Source organism: Amphiprion ocellaris, chromosome 3, assembly GCF_022539595.1.
Source record: "Amphiprion ocellaris isolate individual 3 ecotype Okinawa chromosome 3, ASM2253959v1, whole genome shotgun sequence".
Lineage (NCBI taxonomy): Eukaryota > Metazoa > Chordata > Actinopteri > Pomacentridae > Amphiprion > Amphiprion ocellaris.
The window spans coordinates 25004482-25027717 of NC_072768.1; the positions used below are offsets into that span (position 1 = coordinate 25004482).

General features: G+C 39.0%; 1 protein-coding gene across 2 annotated transcripts; it reads right to left on the reverse strand.

The window, feature by feature from the left end:
• Nucleotides 1-2194: 2194 nt before the first annotated feature.
• dus2 (dihydrouridine synthase 2) lies at nucleotides 2195-20126 on the reverse strand. Of its 2 annotated transcripts, none has more exons than XM_055009425.1 (16): nucleotides 20023-20126; nucleotides 19227-19361; nucleotides 19090-19135; nucleotides 18209-18300; nucleotides 18069-18112; nucleotides 17241-17301; nucleotides 17118-17165; nucleotides 16904-16969; nucleotides 14496-14566; nucleotides 13720-13806; nucleotides 12106-12274; nucleotides 11335-11456; nucleotides 10107-10247; nucleotides 7245-7332; nucleotides 5983-6056; nucleotides 2195-3455 (listed from the first exon to the last, which is right to left on the reverse strand). In XM_055009425.1, the coding sequence occupies exons 2-16, from the start codon at nucleotides 19347-19349 to the stop codon at nucleotides 3167-3169; spliced, it is 1521 nt and encodes a 506-aa protein (XP_054865400.1). In that variant the 5' UTR covers nucleotides 19350-19361; nucleotides 20023-20126; the 3' UTR covers nucleotides 2195-3166. The 2 variants fall into 2 exon arrangements, with proteins under 2 accessions (XP_054865400.1, XP_054865401.1); XM_055009426.1 differs by having other exon boundaries at nucleotides 19227-19364; nucleotides 20023-20094.
• Between the last annotated feature and the right edge of the window lie 3110 nt (nucleotides 20127-23236).

The following is a 23236-nucleotide window of genomic DNA, read 5'->3' on the forward strand; positions in this document are numbered from 1 at the left end:
GTACCTTTAGCAACAACAATAGGGATAATAAACCTCTACTTTAGTAAAGGAAACAGTTTTAACATGTTAAATACAGTCTTTCAGCCCTCTGAAGAGGGAAAACCCAGGCATTCAAAAAGTGTGTGATGCATGACAAATTGTTTCTTCATACAAAATAGATTTTAGGTTGAAAATTCAGTGAAGCTGCTTTATTTTAGAGGGCCAGTGGAGCTGGGTCATTTTTTGCCCTTAGGACAAGTGGAGTGTACAGGATGTTAAAACAACATGAGGGTTTAGAAGAAAAGTAGTCCAGGGGAGGGGAGGTTTGGTATTAGTGGGGACAGAGAGGAGCAGCTTCAGGCAGCATCAGGAACAGAGAACAATGAACTGAACAACAAACAGCAACATCTGTACCAGAGGTTGACCAGCAAGCAAGGCAGGACACATTTAACCTGATCCTGGACCAACAGGTTATCACAGTGTGCCCCTGATAATGAGAGGAATGGCCAGAGAGGGACTTTAAACTGGACAAATGTGTGGTAATAAGATGTCAACACTGAGTTATGAATCCTGGCATCACAACAGAAAGCATGTCGTTCATGTTTACTGGTGAATTTGAATAATCAGAACAGAATTGACTATGGGTCAATGTTAGAATTGTAATCTGTGATTGCTATAAACAAGGACACGCTACTCATGTTGTGTTATTTCTATTGTTGTTTTTGTTGTTATTTTAAATTCTAACTTATTTTCCTCATATTTTATCATAGATATACCCTGGTCAAGAGCTGAAGGGGTCCAAACAGCTATATCTGAAGAAGAATCCTCTCAGTAACATGTTGGTCTACAGCTGAATAAAGCTGTACTGAAATTAATCAGAGACCTCTGCGCAGTGCTTTTAAACTAGACTAGACTTGTTCCCAGTTACTGTTTTGCTTGTACTACTTAATATTAAAGCTGTATATTTGTCTTTTAAAGCCAAGTACAGCTACACAATGAGAACAATGAATAGTCTAACTCAGAGGTGTCAAACATACGGCCCACGGGCCAAAACCATCCCACCAGATGGTCCAATTCAGTCCGCGGGATGACTTTGCAAAGTATAAAAATTACAGAGAAGACAGAGAAATTACAGAAAATTCGTAAAACTGTAAATTTTAAATACTTTCTAGACTTTGACAAGTTGTTTTGATTTTAAAGTAAAATACCTCATTGTTCAGTTTCAGATACGTGAGACTATATGTTTTGTGCCTTTTTAGATACTCTGTGATCTGTAGGTTTTAATGTGTAAATGATACACTGGGGGTAATCTTGTTGAAATTGAACTTATTTTTCTTAAGAAATTTTAGGATGATCATGTTTTGTAGATAAATAGTGCATTAAATGTAATAATTTTCAGAATATACTTTTTTGACCTACAACAAAGGAAAAATTTGGAGTTGTGGTTATTTACAGGTTATTATACTGTGATTTTACTGGTACAGCCCACTTGAGATCAAATTGAGCTGTATGTGGCCCGTGAACTAAAATCAGTTCAACATCGATGGTCTAGCTCATATATAACCAGATACTTATTAAAATGGGCTTGTTGTGGAACTCAACATGTTTACTGTACCATATGAGTTTATACTCATCACAGTAACATCAACTGTAAAATAAAAGGCCAAAATATATGGGTACATGATTCCTTAACTCTAGTATTTACATAGTTTTTAACTAGCCTCAATACTATGACAGCTTTTCTTTTTGAAATTCAGTTATTAAGCGAAGGAATGCAGCGGAGTTGTCTGACGATCGGCATACGTTTGTACGTCTGTTTGCAACATTAGTCAAAAACGGACAAATGAATTTGGATGAAATTTTCAGGAAAGGTGAGAGGTCACAAGGACCACCTGATTAGATTTTGGCAGTGATGCGGCTTGTAGTCTGGATCCACGGATTTGTTAAAGATTTCTGTATCATTGCGAGATAGCGTCACGGCGTCACTGTAACTATGACAAGTGAATGCTACGTCACCTGCCTGCTGACGATCACGATTGCGATCCTACTCCAGATCGACCGCTGTGGATATATCAGGACTTATCCATCAGAAATTATACAAAGAACAATTGATTAAATTGTGGGGGTGTTTCCGAGTCCCATCAATTCCCGCCACATACATATTTAGGTCACACGATTCCGTATCCGTACATAATGTACACATGCATAACAGTGCTCAGTGTGAGGTCATTTTTTATTAAAGATTTCATCTGTCAGAAATGATACGACTGAGCAGCTTTGACAGAGTACTGTGCTCTCTGAGTGCTCTTCTAGTTTTTGGTGTGCTACCCCAGGATTTTCACTGGCCCTATCTGGCGCCACTGATCTGCTGCAGTTTTATTTCATCAAGATGAATAATTCTAAATGCAGTTTTGCTCCTTCATGTGTTTTTGATAAAAAAGAAAATCCATCAGACTGCAGGAGCACTGACAGTAGTGATTGGTAGGATCATTTCACACAGGTTTTAGCTATTCATTGAATTTGTAGAAAATGAAATAAAAATAACAACTCAGGCCATTCCTTTAGCATTAGAATAAAAACAGTAGTGTGTAGAGGATTTGGAAGATTTTTAACAAGAAAACTTAAAGAAATAAGGAACCAACACATACAAACATATGGCACCATATTATACATCTGGACACAAATACTGAATTTACGGCTCTTCCAAAATCATGATTTAAAAAAAAAAAAAAAAAAAGTTGCTCTGTAAGGCACCAGGGTTACAATTCCCGTGTTTCTCTGAAATACCTGATATGATGACCCCTCAACATAAAAGTTCAGCGCTGCCCCCTACTGACTGCAAATCCGCATCTGAATCTCCTCACCATTCATATTCATTAAAATGATACATTTGTTTATAAAATAAAGAAACTAGAAAGGTGAACTTTGACTCTTCCAGCTGATTGGCTGAACACATCCCAGTTTGACTGAAGCCATGGGGGGAATGGGGGGGAAAAAAAGCCCAGAGACTTAAAAGGCAGCTTCCAATTGTGGTTGAGGGCAAACAATCTGAATTTAGTCTTAATTTTTAGATTAAATAAAAATAACCTTGAAATGACATAAGACCAATAGATGCTGCTCTTTATGACTAACATCAGCCTCAGTGGAAGCTTGAATTGCTCTTGCAGGTCCAGTCTTCTCCTCCTGTTTAAAGAGTCAACTGTTCTGGACTCTCCGGCGGTTTTTCAGGTGTGGTTGGTTTGTGACCATCACCATTGGCCACCACCGTGGGCTCTGAGGTTTCTGTTGAATGTAGGATGTCAGCCACATGTCGTTTCTTGCTCACGTCTTCCTCTGTAGTGCCGTTCATCCTCCCCTCCCTTTTCCTCTTGCAGACCAGGCCAGAGTCTTCCTCACCAATACGGCCTTCTGGTATTCCCAGTATTCGCAGGCAGACGATGGCAGCTGCTTGTTCTGCAAATTTCTTTGACTTCTCCCTAAAAACAACAGGATCATGTAAGCTCAGCTCCTAAAAGATTATTACATATTGCAGACTGTTTTCTGATTTACCCAAATTTCCCTTTAACACTGCCTCATGAACTGGGAGACAATTATTATAGAGTTATGTGACGATCGACGTTGGTTTGTCTGTCTGTTGTCAACATTACTCAAAAACGGATAAACGGATTTGGATGAAATTTTCATGGAAGGTCAAAAATGACACAAGGACCAAGACGATTAGATTTTGGCAGTGATGCGGCTTATAATCTGGATCCACAGATGATTTCTGTATCATTGTGAGATAGTGGCACGGCGTCATTGTAACTATGACTACAAGTGAACGCTACGTCAGCTGCCTGCTGATGATCACATAATTGCGATCCTACTACAAATCGACCGCTGTGGACTTATTTGTTGGAAATGATACAAGGAACAATTGATTAAAGTAAAATAGGTCATGCGATTCGGTAGTCGTACATAACGCACACATGCATAACACATGCCTGTGCTCAGTTTGAGGTCATTTTGTTTGTGGGTACATCTATATTATTATATCAAATGGTCACATTCTATGTTGCTGTGATTTCTGATCATCAGTAACTAATAAACAAATGCTGCATTTACAAAAACAATGCTGCATTTCTGACAAGGCCATATGGGGGAATGAACAGCCTTGGCAGAGTACTGCGTTCTCTGAGTGCTTTTCAAGTCTTTATACACTACCAGTCAAAGGTTTGGACACACTTTCTCATTCAATGATTTTTATTTAATTATTTTCTACATTGTAGATGATGTTTCGCTTGTCAGAAAGTGTGCTTAACCACACAAGATGTCATAATATCTGCAGGAAATGAATTAAGCAAAAATACTTGAAGCCCATGAACATCACCAAACATCAGGTTTCCTTTTTTGTACTTCGTCACACGTTTTCTGCAGCTGTTTTCATGTCGTTTGTGGTTCTCTCTGCCTTTAGTTTTGTCTTTGTGTAGTGAAGTGAAGTGAATACTTGATCAGGTGATACTTAGTCACTACACAATATTCTACTTCTTCATCCATCTGTATTGTGAGGTGCTGTGAGCTTTACTGCATTTGGCTGAGTCAAAACAAACAGTACCTCCCTGTACACTTCTGACTTCACCCTGCTGTTTCTGTCACATCATCATGAAACACTAGTGAGTCCATTAGCAGCTATGTCATCACGCTGTCTATACTATGTTTTACAGATGATGTTGTGTGCTGAATTGTGTAAACCTTCTCCATACTTTTTTCTTATTATCATTCTGGTACAGGTTGATTCTAGTGTCATTTATCCAAAGGATGCAGTTTCAGAACTTTTAATCTGACTTTTCTGTTCTTGATGCTTATGATTGCTTTGCACTTTGTGGTAAACCCTCTGTATTTGCTTTTGTGAAATCTTGTCTTTATGACAGTCTTGGATCAGGATATACTTTCCTCCTGGAGAGTCGTCTTTACTTGGCTGATGTTGTCAAGGTTTCTTTATACACCATGAAAATAATCTCCCATACATGCCGAGGCCTTATGTTGAATAGCTACCCTGTGTCTTTTTTTTTTTTCTCTCATTGTACCAAATTGTTTTTGCTTTTTTTTGGCCACTCCTGTCATTTCCACTATGTCTCTGATGGATGTGTTTTGTGTTTGCAGCCTAAACACTGTCTGTTTTACTGGCACTAACAACTGATTTGACTGCATGTTGTGGGTTTACAGCAACAGTTTATTTTTTACTAATCAAGGGAAGTTATCTGGTTACAAATGGTAACCATGTATAACTATTTACTCTAATATAATGCACACTGTTGCAAGAAAGAGTAACTGTCAGGCGTCTGTAAGTAGACCTTCACAGAGAACAGAAGGCAATGGTGCCTGTAAAGAAAGAATTCAAAATGAAGACTGATGTATGATTAGGAACCTGGAGGGCAGTGGTTTGTAGTAAATGAGCTAAAACTATTAAAAGTCGGTCCTTGAAGAAGTCATAATGAGAACATTTTGCAGCTTTTTGGAATATAGAAAATGAAGTAGCTGACATTAGTAGATGTGATTTTAAATTCTGTACAACAGTCTGCTGTGGTTAGAGAGCTCCAGATTGATGCAGGATAGTGAAGCACATAGGATCACACTGGAAGCGGCGAGCAACCCAACACACAACTGGTTGATTCATATTCCAAGCAGGATCAAAGGGAATCTTTCTGGGAATTTAGCACATTAGTGACCTTATTATGAACATCAAGCTGAGTGAATAAGGTTAAATAAAGCAGAATAAAGTATCCACTGTATCCACTGAAAATTGCTTTCAGTTTCTGAGCTTAACACAGGTGGAACATTTTATGAGAAACCATAACACTTGACACAACTGTGCCTGCAGGTCAGCTTCAAACTGCGATTACAAACTACTCCTCTCCTGAATGTAACTCTTAAAAAACACAATTGCACATGTTGCATGACCTAAATGCTTCCTCGCAATTTAAAAAGGGTTAAAAGAATAAATGACTTGAAGTTTGTACTGACCACAGTGAAGATCTGTACTTCTTCTCTGCTACAGTCACAGTGGACTGAAAGGCTCGATCCTGAGAACGCTGCACCTGAAAACACAACACACACAAACACTGACATACTGTTCACAGCAACACCAGTGGTGTAGTGGTGCAGTGGTGCCAGGGCAAGAGAGAATACTCTTAATCTATACCTCAAATCTTTTTTTTAAAGGGACCCATTCAGCAAAAGATAAACTGTTATATGTACACTATCCATCAAGTTTGGACACACCTTCTCATTTAATAGTTTTTCTTTATTTTCATGACTAATTACATTGTTGATTCTCACTGAAGGCATCAAAACTATGAATGAACACATGAAATTATGTAGTAAACAAAAAAAAGTGAATTTCAGGAGACTGCCTCATGAAGCTCATTGAGAGAATGTGAGTGTGCAAAGCAGTAATCAAAGCAAAGGGTGGCTATCTTGAATAATCTAAAATATAAAACATGTTTAGAGTTATTTCACAATTGCTTGTTTGCTACATAATTTCATATGTGTTTATTCATAGTTTTGATGTCTTCAGTATGTATCTACAATGTAGACAGTATTAAAAATAAAGGAAAAAAAATGAATGAGAAGGTGTGTCCAAACTTCTGACAGGTAGTGTAGTGGCTCTGCATATCTATTTCACTCAAAAATGAACACATATAGTATTTACAAATTGTCACATAAGTTATGTTGCTTGATTTCTGGGAGTAAAAATCACAATGAAAGCAACCCCAAACCATTTCTGGGTGTTTTTTTGTCATATTTTTCCTCCAAATGGGCTCATTTTTCACTGTACTACAAAGTGCTTCACCTCTATGGAAACAGCACAACTATGACTAGAAGTGGAGAGAACTCAGAACTGCCGGCTATGCATTATGCCACAGTTATCATGCCAGTGGTTGTCATTGTAAGACAGGCTTTGTGGTCTAAAAACAGTTGCAGTGAAGTAATTTCTTTAGTGCAGCAAGTTATCAATCATTTGTTGCAATACTATTTCTTATAATAAAACATACAGAAAAATAATGTATAATAATGAGGGAAATCCATCACAGCAGGTTTTATCTGTTACAGCTGACTATTTTAAAGTTAAGGTGTTGAATTGATTGATAAACCAGTTTTAGTGATGGCTCTGGATCAAAGAGTATACACTTCCTAGATAATACTTAACTTTTATAATTATGACCCCAACCTACAGACTAAATCAGAAGTGTATTCTACGGAGTTAAGTGTAAATTTCTTCTTACCGTCTCATACTGTGGCTGCTCCAGTTTCTCCTTGCGGCTCCATTCCAGCAGGAACATCTTTGGAGTGATCTGAGGTGGATACTCCCTCCTGGCCAACACACACACAAATCAGATCATCATGGACATGGAAGATTTTCCATGTCTAGTGACTTTTTCCCACTTCAAAACATTTTGACCCAAATTGACTCTGCAAAATTTTCTTTTTTACTCCGCCAAGGAGGCGGAGTTAGTGATGATCAGCATACGTTTATCTGTTTGTCCATCTGTTTGTCTGTCTGTCTGTTAGCAACATTACTCAAAAATGGACCAACGGATCTGGATGAAATTTTCAAGGAAGGTCATGCCGACTATAGTCTGGATCCACGGATTTGTTCAAGATTTCTGTATCATTGCAAGATAGCGGCATGGCGTCACTGTAACTATGACTACAAGTGAACACCATGTCAGCTGCCTGCTGACAATCACGATTGCGATCCTACAACAAACCCTGTCAAGAACCTGTGGACTGTGAAAATGAAACAAGTCTGGGTCAGAAGCTACTTAATAATAATAATAATAATAATAATAATAATAATAATAATAAACTTTATTTGTAATGCACTTTTCATTTAGGCAAAATCTCAAAGTGCTACATTTAAGATATAAAACAGATAAAAACAAAACAATCATGTAATAAAAACGGAGCAATTAGATAAAATAACAAAAAATAAAAACATTCAGAGGCACGTTTAATTAAAAGCTTTGTTAAAAAGAAAGGTCTTTAGGCCTTTTTAAAAAACAGATCCTTGGGGGACACCGCAGGTGACAGGAAGTGTCTGTGACTTGGCACCTCCCAGGCTGACATAGTCGGTCCTTCCAGACAAGTATGACGTAAACTAGTCCAAGGCAGTACCAGAAAGTCCTATGTCAAGGTGGAGGCGATTGAGGAGTATATTGTGATCAATAGTGTCAAAAGATGCTGCTGGGTCAAGGAGGAAAACGAGTGAAGGAGAGCCAGTATCCGCCGCCATCGAAAGGTCATTTGTTACCCTGACCAGTGCTATCTCAGTGCTGTGGGCAGAACCGAAGCCTGACTGGAATTTTTCAAAGAGTTTGTGTTGATGTAGATGGTCCTGACGTTGGGCAGCAACAACTTTTTCCATTACCTTTGAAAGGAACGGGAGATTGGAAATGGGCCTGTAGGTGGTAAGGGCTTCTGGGTTGAGGGTGGGTTTTTTGAGAAGTAGTTTAATGACAGCAGTTTTAAGCTCAGATGGAACATGGCCAGACTGGAGAGAGTGGTTTGTTGTTTTTGTGATAAGAGGACTTATGGCAGAGAGATTGATTTTATCAGGAATGTTGGAAAGAGGTCTAGTGTGCAGGTGGATGGTTTCATTTTCTTGATGATGTCCTCAACTTCATGCTGTGAAATCTCAGAGAAACAGTGAAGGGGGAAGGAGGTTCTTGGCTGGGGGGGCGGCAGACAGGGCAGGAGGGGCAAGAGGGCTGGAGAGATGGGAACGGATGGTGTTGATTTTGGTTTTGAAAAAGGTAAGAAATTTGCTACATTGATCTTCTGTGTGTGTTTGAAATTGAGATTTAAGGAGGTAGTTTACTGTAGAGAAGAGCTGCTTGGAGTTTCCATGACTGTTGTTGATGATGTTGGAGTAGAACTGTGATCGTGCGTCTTTCAGCGACTATGCATAGGCTTTTTGGTGTTCCTGGTAAGGTAGCCTGTGTACAGAGAGTCCAGATGAATTTAGACACCGCTTAAGGGCACAGCCAGCCGTCTTCATTTGCCGTAGCTCACTGGTGTACCAGGGGGCAGAGCGGGAAAAAGTCACTGTTCTGGTTTTGATAGGGGCGTGGAGATCCAGGAGATTGCAAAGAGATCTGCTGTAATACTCCACTGACTCACTGGCAGATGAGAGGTTTGCAGAGGTGAGAAGCTGGAAATCTGAAGCCATGATGTCTGTGTTGATCTTTCTGATATTATGAAAGTGAATATGGCATTTGGGCTTGGAATTGGGAGGCAGAAAAGGCAGTTCCACAGAGATGACCTTATGGTCAGAGACACCCAGGTCATAAACATGCAGGTTGTCGATGGGAGCAAAGTCAGTAATGACCAGGTCAAGAGTGCGCCCCCTGGTGTGTGTGGGGACATCAACAAGCTGTGTGAGATTTAATCAGTCCAAAAGTTGTAGAAATTCAGTTGCTAAGTGACAGGAGGGGGTGTCAGCGAGGATGTTCAGGTCACCAAGTATTAGAATATTGGCAGATGTGGCACAAAGTGATGTGAGGAGGTCATGCATGTCTGGGATGAAAGCAATTCTTTAAAGACGAGTGGTCAAAGATTCGTCCAGAAGCTTTCCATCTTGTGGATGGCTAACAAAAAGTGTCCAATTGAGGTGAAAATGACCAAGGGACATTAAACTAAGTATTAGCATTCTGTAAGTATATTTTGGACCCAGCAGATTTCAATGATTCCATCACAAAATTCAGAGTTATAGGAGTCACTGGAAACTCAAGTCTGTCATGATATACATGGTCTTTACAAGTGGATGGAAACTTTTGTAGCATGATGTGTTTAATTCAATTTGCCTTACATCACATAGCACCTCCTCCTGTCAATGCTAAAATGATAGTTTGTGCAGCCCTATTTGCTAATTAAAATAACCAGGAGAGATAAAAGGTTCAATTGGAGATTCAATTAAGTGTCATTCTGCGAAACAGAAGCTGGATCTGAAACGTATTATGTCTCGAAGAACCAACCTCAACCACAAAATTCTAATTCGAATGTTTCACAAATTTGATAGGAGTATTTAGAAATGTAGTGAATCCTGTAAATGTGTATTCTGTTAATCATGACAAGTGCAAACTGACCGTTCAAACTTGACAGCCATGGTGGTGACGTCTCCATCCATGATGGGTCGATCTGGCTGGCTGCTGCTCTGTAGGGCGCCTCTCCTGGTCTGCAGCTGCTCCAGAGTCTGCTGGTAAAAGTCCTGCAGCCCGTATGCCTCGCTGCAGCAAAGAAACATTCACATCATGTCAGAATGCATAATTTCTCACAATACCTGATACCAGACACTGATAGTGTGCTGTGCTTCTTCTGGTTTATGCAAAAATTTAAACCATTTATTTAAGTAGTTTACAGAAAGATCTCCATGTCTATCAGCAAATGTATTTATCAGATTTACTAAATATATAGATAAATACACTACTGTTCAAAAGTTCGGGGTCACCCAGGCAATTTCAAGCTTTCCATGAAAACTCACACTTCTATTCATGTGCTAACATAATTACACAAGGGTTTTCTAATCATTAATTAGCCTTTCAACACCATTAGCTAACACAATGTAGCATTAGAACACAGGAGTGATGGTTGCTGGAAATGTTCCTCTGTACCCCTATGTAGATATTCCATTAAAAATCAGCCGTTTCCAGCTAGCCTATACACCACTTAATCCTCATTAGGTTCGCAGGGCGCTGGAGTCTATCCCAGCTGACTTAGGGTGAAGGCAGGGGACACCCTGGACAGGTCACCAGTCCATCACAGGACTATACACAGAGACAAACAATCACACTCACGGACAATTTAGAGCTACCAGTTAACCTCAGCTTGTTTTTGAATTGTGGGAGGAGACCGGAGTACCCAGAGAAAACTCACACATGCACAGGGAAAACATGCAAACTCCATGCAGAAAGATCCCAGGAAGGCCGGGACATGAACTGGGGATCTTCTAGCTGCAAGGCGAAAGTGCAAACCACTGAGCCACTGTGCAGCCCCTTGAACGTTAGTGTATATACAAATATATTTAATTAGTCATAACTTGTGTTCTTCTTGTGAGGTTTATTGAGAGTTTCTTATATGGAGTTTGTTTGCACAGCATGGTCAGACCATAGAGAATTTAGAACTTTCTCTTGTGCCTCGAGGCTTTTGTGTCTGTTGAATTCGGCACGGTGATCCTAGGAAAGGAAAGGTTGTATTTGTGGTTGATTCTAACTTTTACCTGTCTTCAAAACCATCCTATAGGGGAATAACAGGACAAAAAAAATCTGAATAACTTGTAAAAATGTGAATTAAAAAGTAAGCCCTGTAGCCCTGTACCTGATATCTGCATTGGTCTGAGCTGCCTGCACCTGTTTCCCCAGTGGAGACTCCACCTTGTCTCTCAGCATCTGACACAGACAGTACTTTGTGTTGAAGGCATTGTTGTCGTATCGGATCGCCTGCGAAGCATAAGAGAGACAGACGGTCAGCCGTCTTTCCAGGCAACAATTCCTGCTCACTCTGACAATGACAACCTTGTGCCACATGAGGAAGGAAAATACTTTAGAGTATTGTCAGCATTTCCCCACTGGTTCTTTAGAGTACAGGAACACATACAGCAGTTAGAAATCACACTGAGAACCTAATTGTACAACCTCACCAGAGCAAAGAAACAATGGTTATACTGCTTTAACCTCCTGAACCCCAAAAACACTACCAGCAGGTGTGAATGACATGTTACTTTTAAAAGAAACATCAATACACTAAATATTAAAATATTTGGCTGCAAGACTAAAATATACATCAATCTCATACAATGTTGACACCTCTTTTGTGGAGTTAAACAATGAGAACAAATGCAGACAAAAAAAAAAAAAAGAAACATCAATACAACTCCATAAGTCAATATTCAAGCTAAAAAGCCAAACAATCTTCGCCAAAGTCAGAATCTTCTCTATTTCTCCCTTTTACATCTCTGTGATCTAAATGTTTGCTTTTTTGATTGTTGGTTGAAAAAAAAAAGATATTTAACAACATCAGCTTATAGCGCTATTTAAGATATTTTAGTGATTTATATTTAAAAAGTTGTCTGTGACAATGAAAACTCACATATTTTAGATATTCCTCCATGACCTTTTCCACAGGAAGAGGTCCCTGCCTGGTGAACACTGATGCGTTCCACATGGCTGCACGGGCCAACATGACCGACGAGGTGCCTGTCGCCTTCCTGAACTCCTCAATGTCGGAGTTGGTCTTCACCAGATCCAGAGATCCTCCACTGCATGAGACATGGGACAGGAACTGTTTGAAACGACTGGTAAAACAGATGCTTTAAATCATTTTTTATTGTCTGATATGGTTTATCAATTTTGTTCTTGTTTGTCTTTCAGTGCGCAATAAAAATCAACTTCCCAAGACAAAACATCTGCTTTACATAAGTAATCTATTAAAACTATTTTTTGTCAACATTTACTGCCATCACATTCATGCAGTTGGGTGCAACAACTGTCCGAAAAATTCTCTTTGTGGTTGTGTTAAAGGACACTCGGGAACAGAAAGGAGTTATATGATGATCCGCATCTGTCTGTTAGCAACATTATGCAAAAACGGATTTGGATGAAATTTTCAGGGAAGGTCAGAAATGACACAAACACAAATTGATTAGATTTTGGCAGTGATACGCCTTATAGTCTGGACCTACGGATTTGTTAAAGATTTCTGTATCATTGCGAGATAGCGGCATGACGTCACTGTAACTATGACTACAAGTGAACACTACATCCGCTGCCTGTTGAGGATCACATGGTTGCGATCCTACTACACATTGACCGCTGCAGACTTATCGGGACTTATCCATTGGAAATGACACAAGGAATAATTAATTCAGTTGTGGAGGTGCTCCCGAGTCCCATCAATTTTCACCGCCCGCTACATTTTTGGGTCATGTGATTCAGTATCCATACATAACTCACACATGCATAACACACGTCTGTGCTCAGCACAAGGTCATTTTGTTTTTGGGTACATCTATATTAAATGGCCACAATCTATGTTGCCATGATTTCTGATCACCAACAACTAATAAACAAATGCTGCATTTATAAATAAATATGCTGTATTTCTGACATATGGGGGAATGGACAGCCTTGGCAGAGCTACACTCTCTGAGTGTTTTTCTAGTGTAAAGCGATACAGTTATTAGCTGGAAAAACAACTACCGGTAAGCTCCTGTTCCTTGTCCAGCCAAATCAAGTAAATTTTACTTAGAAAGGCAAAACAACATAAACTCACCACAGCAGATTTCACAATCTATATAAAAAACATCACCCTCTGTTGTTCAACTATGAAAGGACCAAAATGCATTAATTTCTTTTGTGACAAAAACACGCGTTTCAGTAAGTCCTTTATGGAATAATAGGAGTTATTGGGCACAGTGGAAACACAAGAATGCCAGGATATACAAGTTTATATACACCGTTGTTCCGAACTGTAACTGAAACGAGTGCCCATCCAGAGGAAGAAAAGTCTGACACCCTTTTGATAAGTTCTACAAACTGGTCAGCTGTAGTGTAAAAGGGCAGTACACAGGGCTTTTTTATCATTATATATCACAGTGTGAGTCTGGTCAACATTTCCTTTAAAGACATGCCACCACTACCAAGTTACACCATATCTAGTGTGGCATTAGAAGTAACACTTGGAGAACTGTTTGTGGTTACTTACTTTGCGATGACAGGGATAGAAATGGCTTGAGCAACAGCCTGAATGTAATCACAGTGGACAGGATGTCTGGGCCGCTCCTCCTTAAATCTGAACAACAAATTGATTGAAGACAACATGAATGAAGTTCACCTGCACTCACAGAAAATTTATCTGCATCTAGTTTGATATTTAAAGATGTGTGATTGTTTTGCTGTTTTTACACACAGTAGTGTGATTTCTGTTTATTTTAGACAGATGGGCGATTAAAATGAGCAATTTCAATGCATGACCTTTCACTGTGAACAATTCTGTCTTTTAAAAAGAAATATCTAACATTGTACAGAGAAGACAAAAACATTAATGAGCAGACTTATAGTGATGGAATTTGTCTTTAAATGATGCAGTTTACAGGGAACCTCAGATCACAATGCATCATTCCTTCAATTTTAACAAATCAAATCTCAAAATGTTAGAGCTCTGATCTTCCAAAGAATTCTTTTTTTTTTTTATGTCAACCAGAACATCTTGAAAAAACAATCGTCTTTCCATTATATTTTATCCAAGTTATCTATGTATGTACAGTTAAGTCCAAAACTGTTCATATACATGACAAATACTGATCTATAGTCAATATCTGACCATGTTTCTTCTGGGATAGAATGACAAACGTGAAATTCCCACTTTCAAAAATTTCTTACAAAAATGTATCAAATTACTAAGACGACAGTAAATGCTCTGATGTGTGTGTTCCTAATAAAACAAGTCAGTGTGTGAACTTGGTTCCAGAAGCAGTTTACCTGCCATGAACAGCGATGGCTGTGACACCAGTCTTTTCAATCCTCTGGACCAGACTGATCGTTTCCTCCAGCTGAAACAGCCAAGTTAATACACAGAGTTAAGGTCTCAACTGATGATCATTCTGCTTTGCACTTCAGAGTTGAATAAATGATTTTTTTCTACGAAAGATTTCTTCTTTTCAACAGCCCATTTTAATTTAAGCTTTTGTAATAAGGATCTCAAGGATGGCCACCTTCACTTTACACTTTCAACATCCAATTCCCTTTTATAGCATCCCTTTTCTTTGTTTTTTCTTTTCATTTTCTGACAGCACATAAATGTTTTTAATGTCTACATTTATGTTTTCTGGTGACAAAATGAGCCAACAAAGAAATAACTACAGCAGTTATGCAGTCACATTATTGGTAAGTTATCACTGCTGTCTGCAAATCAGCATTAAGAAAAATGACAGACAGGTAGGAGGACAAGACAAAATGATGCATCTTGGAAATAATATCCTACAGAAGAATAATATCTTGTAAAATTACTGTGGAATCTTTTAAATTGACTGCAGAGGCTACAAAGACATCTGACTGCATTTTAAACTTCTGACTGTCTGGTCAGGGTAAAATCCCTACACATACATGTTAATGCACATGCATGTTACCATGGTTGCCAAATATCTGACATTAACATCACTTTAACAGATTAAGTTTGCTAACTTCTATCATGAACAGTTCATGAATATGAAGGTATTTTTTGGTAGCTCTTTGCAGAGTATTTTTGAATGTAAGTGTCAGAGTCTTGAATTTTATTTAAAAAATAAAAGAATTGCAAGGGACAAACTGTTTCATCTCAATCAATCCCACAGTAAACACTAGGGTGTCCAATCATCCTGTGATGCTCTGATGTGTACCGATTAAGCTACAGTAATATTTATTAATAAAGAAGCCTAGTTATGAATGACAGATTCCTTGCTATCACGTTGTTAAAATATAACACTTAATGCACATCAGTTTCAAATATTGGTCATCTGTCTTTCACAAATACCAATAATTGCCACTGACCCTGAGAAGCCCAGGATCCCTACAAAGGAAAAAATATCCAAACACAAGCAGAGCAAATGTTATGTATGCAGTCTGACGCTGCGTGTGAACAGATCTATACACAGGAGTAACTAAACAGCTGTTCCAGAAGTGCATGGCTCAAAACAGGAGAACAGCTCCTCAGAACAAGACTCTACTGTCCACCTGCATCTACAGGATAAGGGACACACCTTTGAGGACAGCAATGTTCACATTCTGGACAGAAAAGACAGATGGTTTGAGAGAGGAGTAAAATGAGCAATATACACTACTGTTCAAAAGTTTGGGGTCACAATGAAGATAACATTAAATGAATTAGAAATACAGTCTAGACATTGTTAATGTTAATTGTAAATGACTATTCTAGCTGGAAACAGATGATTTTTAATGGAATATCTCCATAGGGGTACAGAGGAACATTTCCAGCAACCATCACTCCTGTGTTCTAATGCTACATTGTGTTAGCTAATCGTGCTGAAAGGCTAATTGATGATTAGAAAAACTCTTGTGTAATCATGTTAGCACATGAATAAAAGTGTGAGTTTTCATGGAAAACATGAAATTGTCTGGGTGACTCCAAACTTTTGTGCAGTAGTGTATGTTAAACTGGAATGGCCATCCCTAAACAGTGAAGGAGGGCTACCATTTACTAAGTACACAGTTCTAAAGTCCTTCCCCAGACAGTTTCACCACTATTAATACCTTGAGTCAGGTGAATCTTGGCTCAGCAATCAGCCTTGAGTCATGTGATTTGAGGGTAAGAATAAAAACCTTGGACTCCACACCAGTCAGTTAGAACTGAGGAAGTATTTGGATAAGAGGTGAAACATCTTCAACAAGCAACAAAGCAGCTCACCAGCCTTCTACTGAAGCACATAGAAGTGAACAGAAAGATGAGCTTCACATGAAGCTGAGAGAAGAAGGATTTTCTAGTGTGCCAGTGATCCCAAATGCAACAGTACAAAAGTGAAAACCATTAACTGGCCAAGAGAGTCCTTCGACTTAATTTGGAAGTTCACAATGAAAAGGCAGACAGGAAACATGGTTGGAGAGAAGGGTATGACATGCAGACCAGGTCCTACGCTGGAATTGAAACATGCTGTAGTTATGTGGCACTGAAACTGTGCCGCTGCCAAAACACTGTCATTGGAGGATTGGAAAGTGGAAAGCAGAGCAACAAAACCCCTCCACAGTGCAAATGGGTGAACTCAGCTTTGTAATATAATGCATCTGTAAATATAATTCATGCAGAAATACACCAACAATCTAATATGTGCAACAAAGGTCAAAAATGAAAAGAGAAAAATATTAACAGATAACAGAAGTGAATTTTCACATCTTACCGAAGGCAGTATTCGGATTTTACACGTCACTGGTTTGGAAACTCCTGTAACAAGTTTCTTAAGGATCTACAAGGGAGAAAAATATTATTTTTAAAGTACAGAATTTTAAACTGTCTTTTTGTCCATAAACGACCAAAACAATTGATATTGAATAGAAAGAGCATCATGGAAACAGTTGATTTTCAAGTCATTCTGCCATCGTGGAAGAACTCACAGCCTCAATCTTGTCAGGATCTGACAGGAGAGCAGCTCCCATTCCACCCTGCAGGACAGCAGAGGTCAGAAGTCAGCAAGAGGATCAGAGGTCCAAGGAGAAGCAGGATGGCAGGTAACTCACCTTAGTGGAATATTCCTTTGGACAGCCCATATTCACATCTATAGCAGCTACATCTTTCTCCCTGTACAACACAGAGACAGCACATTCAGATTTCAATTCCAGAATTGATAGTTCTGATTCTTTTAATTCTGTTCTACACTGTACACAGTGTAGCAAACAGAAAGAAAGAAGAAAAACGCTTGACTGAGTAGATGTGTATGAACTTTTGACACTGTGGGGATGTCCTGTGGCGCTGGGATGGTGGCAGTGAACTCTGTGGGTCCTGTGGGTTTCAGGGTGGGACCTACCTAGATCAGACTTATCCTGGCACATCCCACAGATGCTCAGTAAGATTTAGATCTGGGGAGTGTGGAACCTGGGTGAATAGCTTACTCCTAAGCAGTTTTTGTGTTGTGTCGGGGTGCACTGACCAGCTGAGGGTGGCAATTGGCATCAAGGACTGCTGTTGCCATGGGGGGTGGGGGGGTTATGAATAACAGGTTATCTGTTACGACATGCTGTTAATAAATAACTTTTAATGTATATCTATTCCAGATATCAGGTATGGGCTTTTTTTGATCACCAATAATCCATATAGATTTCGAGCCCAACAAAAACCATAGGGATCCCTGCAGGACATACATATTATTAATTAAATAAAAGGGCTATTATTGGTTAAGTTGCCAGTTGAATCTGTTTGTGATAAGAAGGAGCCCTAGCTTGTCCTGCTCTGCTCAAGCTGTGTTTGGTGATCTGATCAGTATTAGTGGCGTTAAGTAAGTGGAGAAAATGGCCGCTGTGTTTCCCTGGAGAAGAACTTAAAGCTCAGAGATTAGGTAGTGAACTCACACAAGTCGGGCTACTGCCAACGCTCTGTCTGGATCAGCAGTTCCCTAAGAAGCAAAGGAAAGTCTCACTGCTTTTCAATCTACAGCAAAATGAAGGAAGAAAAGTGCAGAGCTGTATGGTTCAAATGTTTCCTGTCTCACCATCTGGAAGACCACTCTGTCCTTCTCCCTCTTACAGGTCCTGAACATCACTCGATCATCTGGAGCTACGAAATCCACTGTCTCCAGGACCTCTGACAAACACACACACACACAATTTGAAAGGTCTGTTTCATCAGCTGTTTGGTGTGTGGTGTAAAGCAGGGGTGTCAAACATACGGCCCCAGCATTGCAGGAGGGTCCAATCTGGCCCGCAGGATGAATTTGCAAAGTATAAAAATTACAGAGATGACATAACTGCAATCTTTCAACAAAAGTCACTGCTATTTTAAATTTGTCCACTGCACTGCTGCAACTTTTATGTATTTTTTTAAAGGGTAAATTTAGTACATTTACAAGGCAGGGGGACACCTTAACCTTTTTCCTTAATAGTTAACTTTTAGTTTGTATGGTGTGGTGGTCAGGATTATTAAACCAATGTGGAAATGAATGTAAATTTAAAATCATTTCTAGACCTAAACAAGTTGTTTTGATCATAAAATAAAATACCAGATTGTTCAGTTCCAGATACCTGCGACTAAATGTGTTGTGCCTTTGTAGATAAACTGTGATCTGTAAGTTGTAATGCATAAATGATAAACTGAGGGATAATACTGTTGAAATTGCACTTACTTTTCATAAGAAATTTCTGTTTGTTCATAATGTTTTTCAGAAAATGTTCATTAAATGTGAACATTTTCAGAATGTACTTTTTTTTGCACCAACACAAAGGGAAACATTTGGAGTTGTAGTGATTTATCGGTTATTATTCTGTGATTTTACTGGTCCAGCCCACTGGAGATCAAATTGGGCTGAATGTGGCCCCTGAACTAAAATGAGTTTGACACCCCTGGTGCAGAGGAATGGAGCACCCAGATTCTTACCGTTCACCACCCTCTGACACTGGACCATTTTGATGTCGATCAGCTCCTGGAACAGAAGTTGTCAAGACTTTTTTTTAACACTGACAACAACACTTGAGTTCAGTGTGATATGTCTGTGATAAAGGCGTGGTCCTCACCTCGCAGTAAACCACATCAGCTCCGTAGTCCAGAGCCAGCAGCCTCATGGGCAGAGTCCCCACCCGGACCATCGGAGCCAGGGCGGTGATGTCACTGAAGCTCAGCCTGGCTGCTGCCATCATGGCGGCTCAGTCCTGCTGACAACACACACAGGACTCAACATCACACCACGCACTAGACAGCTCTGAAAACTCTGGGGTTTCAATTAGAAGCTATTCTTCGTTGCTTAGTCGCACTTTCATGCACCAGATCACCACATACAACTCCCTTCAAAAATATACGGATTTAAAGCGCCTGCCCAGCTCCACACCATCGAACTAACATTTAAGACGATAATATATGATTCATTTTTGACAGCAATGACATATCAATGCAAGTCATTTAACAAAAAAATAGCATTGACTGCTGTCTCATATAGTCTAGCTACTCCAACAGCTTGGGATGTTTATCAGACTCCACAATAAAATAACATTTCATTGAAGCTATTAACTGAAAACAAACTTTGGCCGAAATCACTACAGCACGATGGCATTTTGTAGGAAGACTGGATGAATGCGCTGTCGGGTCTGTCAGCTAGCTTGTTCGAGCTACTTTTTAACTCGGACTTTCATGAACGGGCTTTGGCGGAACGGATCCAACATGGCTCGGCTGTGTTAACAACAGTACAGATCCTTCAACACCGTTTCAGCAGACCATTTACTAAGAACGGCACTAATACGACAGCAACCCTTGTGTGTTTATCTATATGAATATCTACATACATTGCAACGCTAAGTTCCAGATAGAAAAGCTCACCGGCATGTATATGGCGTAACAACGATGACGGCCGCTCGTGTGGAAACGCAGCGTGCTATTGTTGCGTTTCCACACTTCCTGTTTAGACTCGTGCGTCATCACGCTCTCAGACGACACACGTAGATCAGCTCAGCTCAACAGAACCTGCATATACTGTGCAGAACAATAAACAAGACACTGGAGTTCACTTTCTACATACGGGTCATACCAGAATTGGAGGACGTTCAGGCTTCAACATTTTTTGAAAATAAACCTTCTCTTTTATAATTTTCTGCTCGATATTGATCAATAATAGATAATAAACTGTCAAAGGCTTGATTGGCTCAGCTTGCACATTAGTGGAACAATTTTTATTTCATGTTTTATTTGTTCTTAACGCTACTCTAATCACAGTAATAGAGTTGCTAATCCAATAGCTTTTTCTCAGGAGCAAAAGCTAGATATATAGCTTGCAGAGGACAAACTTACTGATGGAAGAAAAATAAAAATAAGTTGTCTTACCCTGATAATATGCATAACAGGGTTGCATGAGGTAGAGTGAGACATTCAATCAAGGCTGACAATGTTATGAAAATATGAAAAATAGAAGAGAGGACATAGCTTTGCTCTGCCCATTCTTTTGGAAAACTGATGATAATTCCAGCGTATCATCTGATTCATGGTTTGCTTCTTGTTTTACCAGCTAAAAAGGTTATGCTAGCAGTGTTGCATGCATGTTGTGGAACACATGTACTATGGAGGACTAAAAGTGCCAAAATTAAATAAATAAATACATAATTAAATAATTAATTAAATGTCATTAATTAATTAAAATTGGAATTAAATATTTCATTAATTAATTAAAATTGGAATTAAATATTTCATTAATTAATTAAAATTGGAATTAAATATTGCATTAATTAATTAAAATTGGAATTAAATACTTAAATGTGTTATTAAATAAATATATCATTAAATAATTAAATATGTCATTAATTAGTTAAAATTGGAATTAAATATGTCATTAATTAATTAAAATTGGAATTAAATACATAAATGTGTTATTAAATATGTCATTAATTTATTAAAATAACAATTATTTTAAGTAAAAAACATATTTCATTATTTCACTATTTAATTAATTATTTCATGGTCCTTGTGTTGCAGTGGATCATGAATTTATTTTATCTGTCAACCTCGCCCGTCAAAGTCCGTGGGCGGGACTAACGTGAATCTAGTCTAATCCACTGCTTTTGTCTGCCTTGAAACCGGAAGTAGAAGAAGTCTTTCTAAACATGGAGGCTGTGTTGAGGGAGAGTCGCTATAAATTTTTGAGAGATTCTTCTTATTTCTTGGAGAGAGTTTCACAATGTATTCGACAAATTCAGGTGGCTGTAAATCCATTGGCTGTAAAGTAGTCTGAAGTGATGGAATTCTACTTGTAATCGTCTTCTTTACCTGTAGGTACTGAAGAAAATTTCCATTTCTTATTTCAAATGTTTGGAATAAGTTTATATATGTCCTAAATGTGTTGTCATCCAGAAGGTGATGGAGGTGAGTGACTCCTCTCTCTGCCCATGTGCTGAAATAAAGAGCTATTTTGTTGTTTGCAAAATCAGGGTTGTGCCAGATTGGGGAGAGTATACTGGGTTTTAATTGGGAGCCTGTGGTTTCCAGTGCTTTCCACCAAGCAGACAAGGTGGAAGCGATCATAGGGTTCTTGAAGCAGGAATGATGTTTAAGGGCAGAAGTGATAAAGGAAAGGTCAGAGATTTTGATCTGGTTACAATCTAACTGTTCTAGTTCCAGCCAGGAGTTATATTCTTCATGTGGATGTATCCATTTGGTGAGATATTGTATTTGGTTGGATAAATAATAATACATGAAGTTGGGAGCCTCCAGTCCCCCTTCAGATTTATTTAGGGTAGTCAAACTGATTTTAGCCTTTTTATTCTTTGAGTAGAATTTACCAATAGCGGAGTCTAACGATTGGAACCACTTTGATGTGGGTTTAAATGGAATCATGGAGAAGAGGTAGTTGATTTTAGGTAATATTTTCATTTTGACAGTAGCTATTTGTCCCAAAAGGGAGATGGGGAGGTTGTTCCAACGCCTCAGATCATCACAGACTTTGCCCAAAAGTGGAGTGAAGTTCAGGTGAACTAATTCTGAGAGTTTGGAGGAAATATTTATGCCCAGATATCTGATGTTGCCAGTAGGAAAAGAATAATGCGAGTTTTGGACTGCGGGATTCCACGAGTTTTCTGTTAAAGGTAATATAATTGATTTTGACCAGTTGACGGAGTAGTCTGAAAGACGCGAGAAGGTTGTGATGAGGTTAAATACGTCCTTTACTGAAGTTTTGGGTTCTTGTAGATAAAGTAAGATGTCATCTGCGTATAGGTTAATTTTATGTTCAGACTCCAGAGCGCAGATACATTTGATATCGGTGTTCTGACGTACAGCTGTTGCTAATGGTTCGATAAAGATCGCAAACAATAAGGGAGAGAGTGGGCATCCCTGTCTCGTTCCCCTTTGCAGACTGAAGCTTTGTGAAGTGATCCCATTAGTGGTGACTGTAGCCTTGGGTGAGTTGTACAGAGCTGATACCCACTGGATAAACGATTCTCCGAAGCCAAATTTTTGGAGCACAGCGAAGAGAAAGGACCAGTTAACTTTGTCAAATGCTTTTTCTGCGTCCAGTGACATAACAATAGCTTCTTTGTTGTGGTGTTGCGTCAAAGAGATTAGATTTAGACGTCTTCTGATATTGTTGGTGGAGTGTCGGCCATTTATAAATCCTGTTTGATCGCTGTGAATTATTGACGGGATGATTTTCTCCAGCCTAGAGGCGAGAGCTTTTGAGATAATTTTGATGTCAGTGTTGATTAGTGACAGAGGTCGATAGCTAGAGGGAAGCGTAGGATCTTTGTCTGGTTTCAGTAATAATTTAATTGCAGCTGTATTCATGTGCGGACTGATATAACCATTATTTTTAATCTCTGTCACTGTCCTGAAGAAAAGGGGTGCTAACATTGACCAAAAATGTTTAAGAAATTCAGCAGGGAAACCATCAGGACCAGGTGCCTTGCCTGCTGGCATACTGTCTAATGCCTTCCTGCAGGTTTCAGGGTTCTCAGGGTGAATCTCTACCTGATAAATGTTATAATTCTGATATTGTTCTTATAAATTTAACATCTTTCTGCAGGTTTCAGGGCTCTTGGGATGAATCTGC

Coding starts and splice junctions, on each gene's coding strand:
- dus2 (XM_055009425.1), bottom strand. CDS start 19,349: ATGATGGCAGCAGCCAGGCTGAGCTTCAGTGACATCACCGCCCTGGCT. Junction 18,113..18,208: donor ACAGAGTGGTCTTCCAGATG/GTGAGACAGGAA, acceptor TTTGCTTCTTAG/GGAACTGCTGATCCAGACAG. Junction 13,807..14,495: donor GCCATCGCTGTTCATGGCAG/GTAAACTGCTTC, acceptor TTTGTTGTTCAG/ATTTAAGGAGGAGCGGCCCA.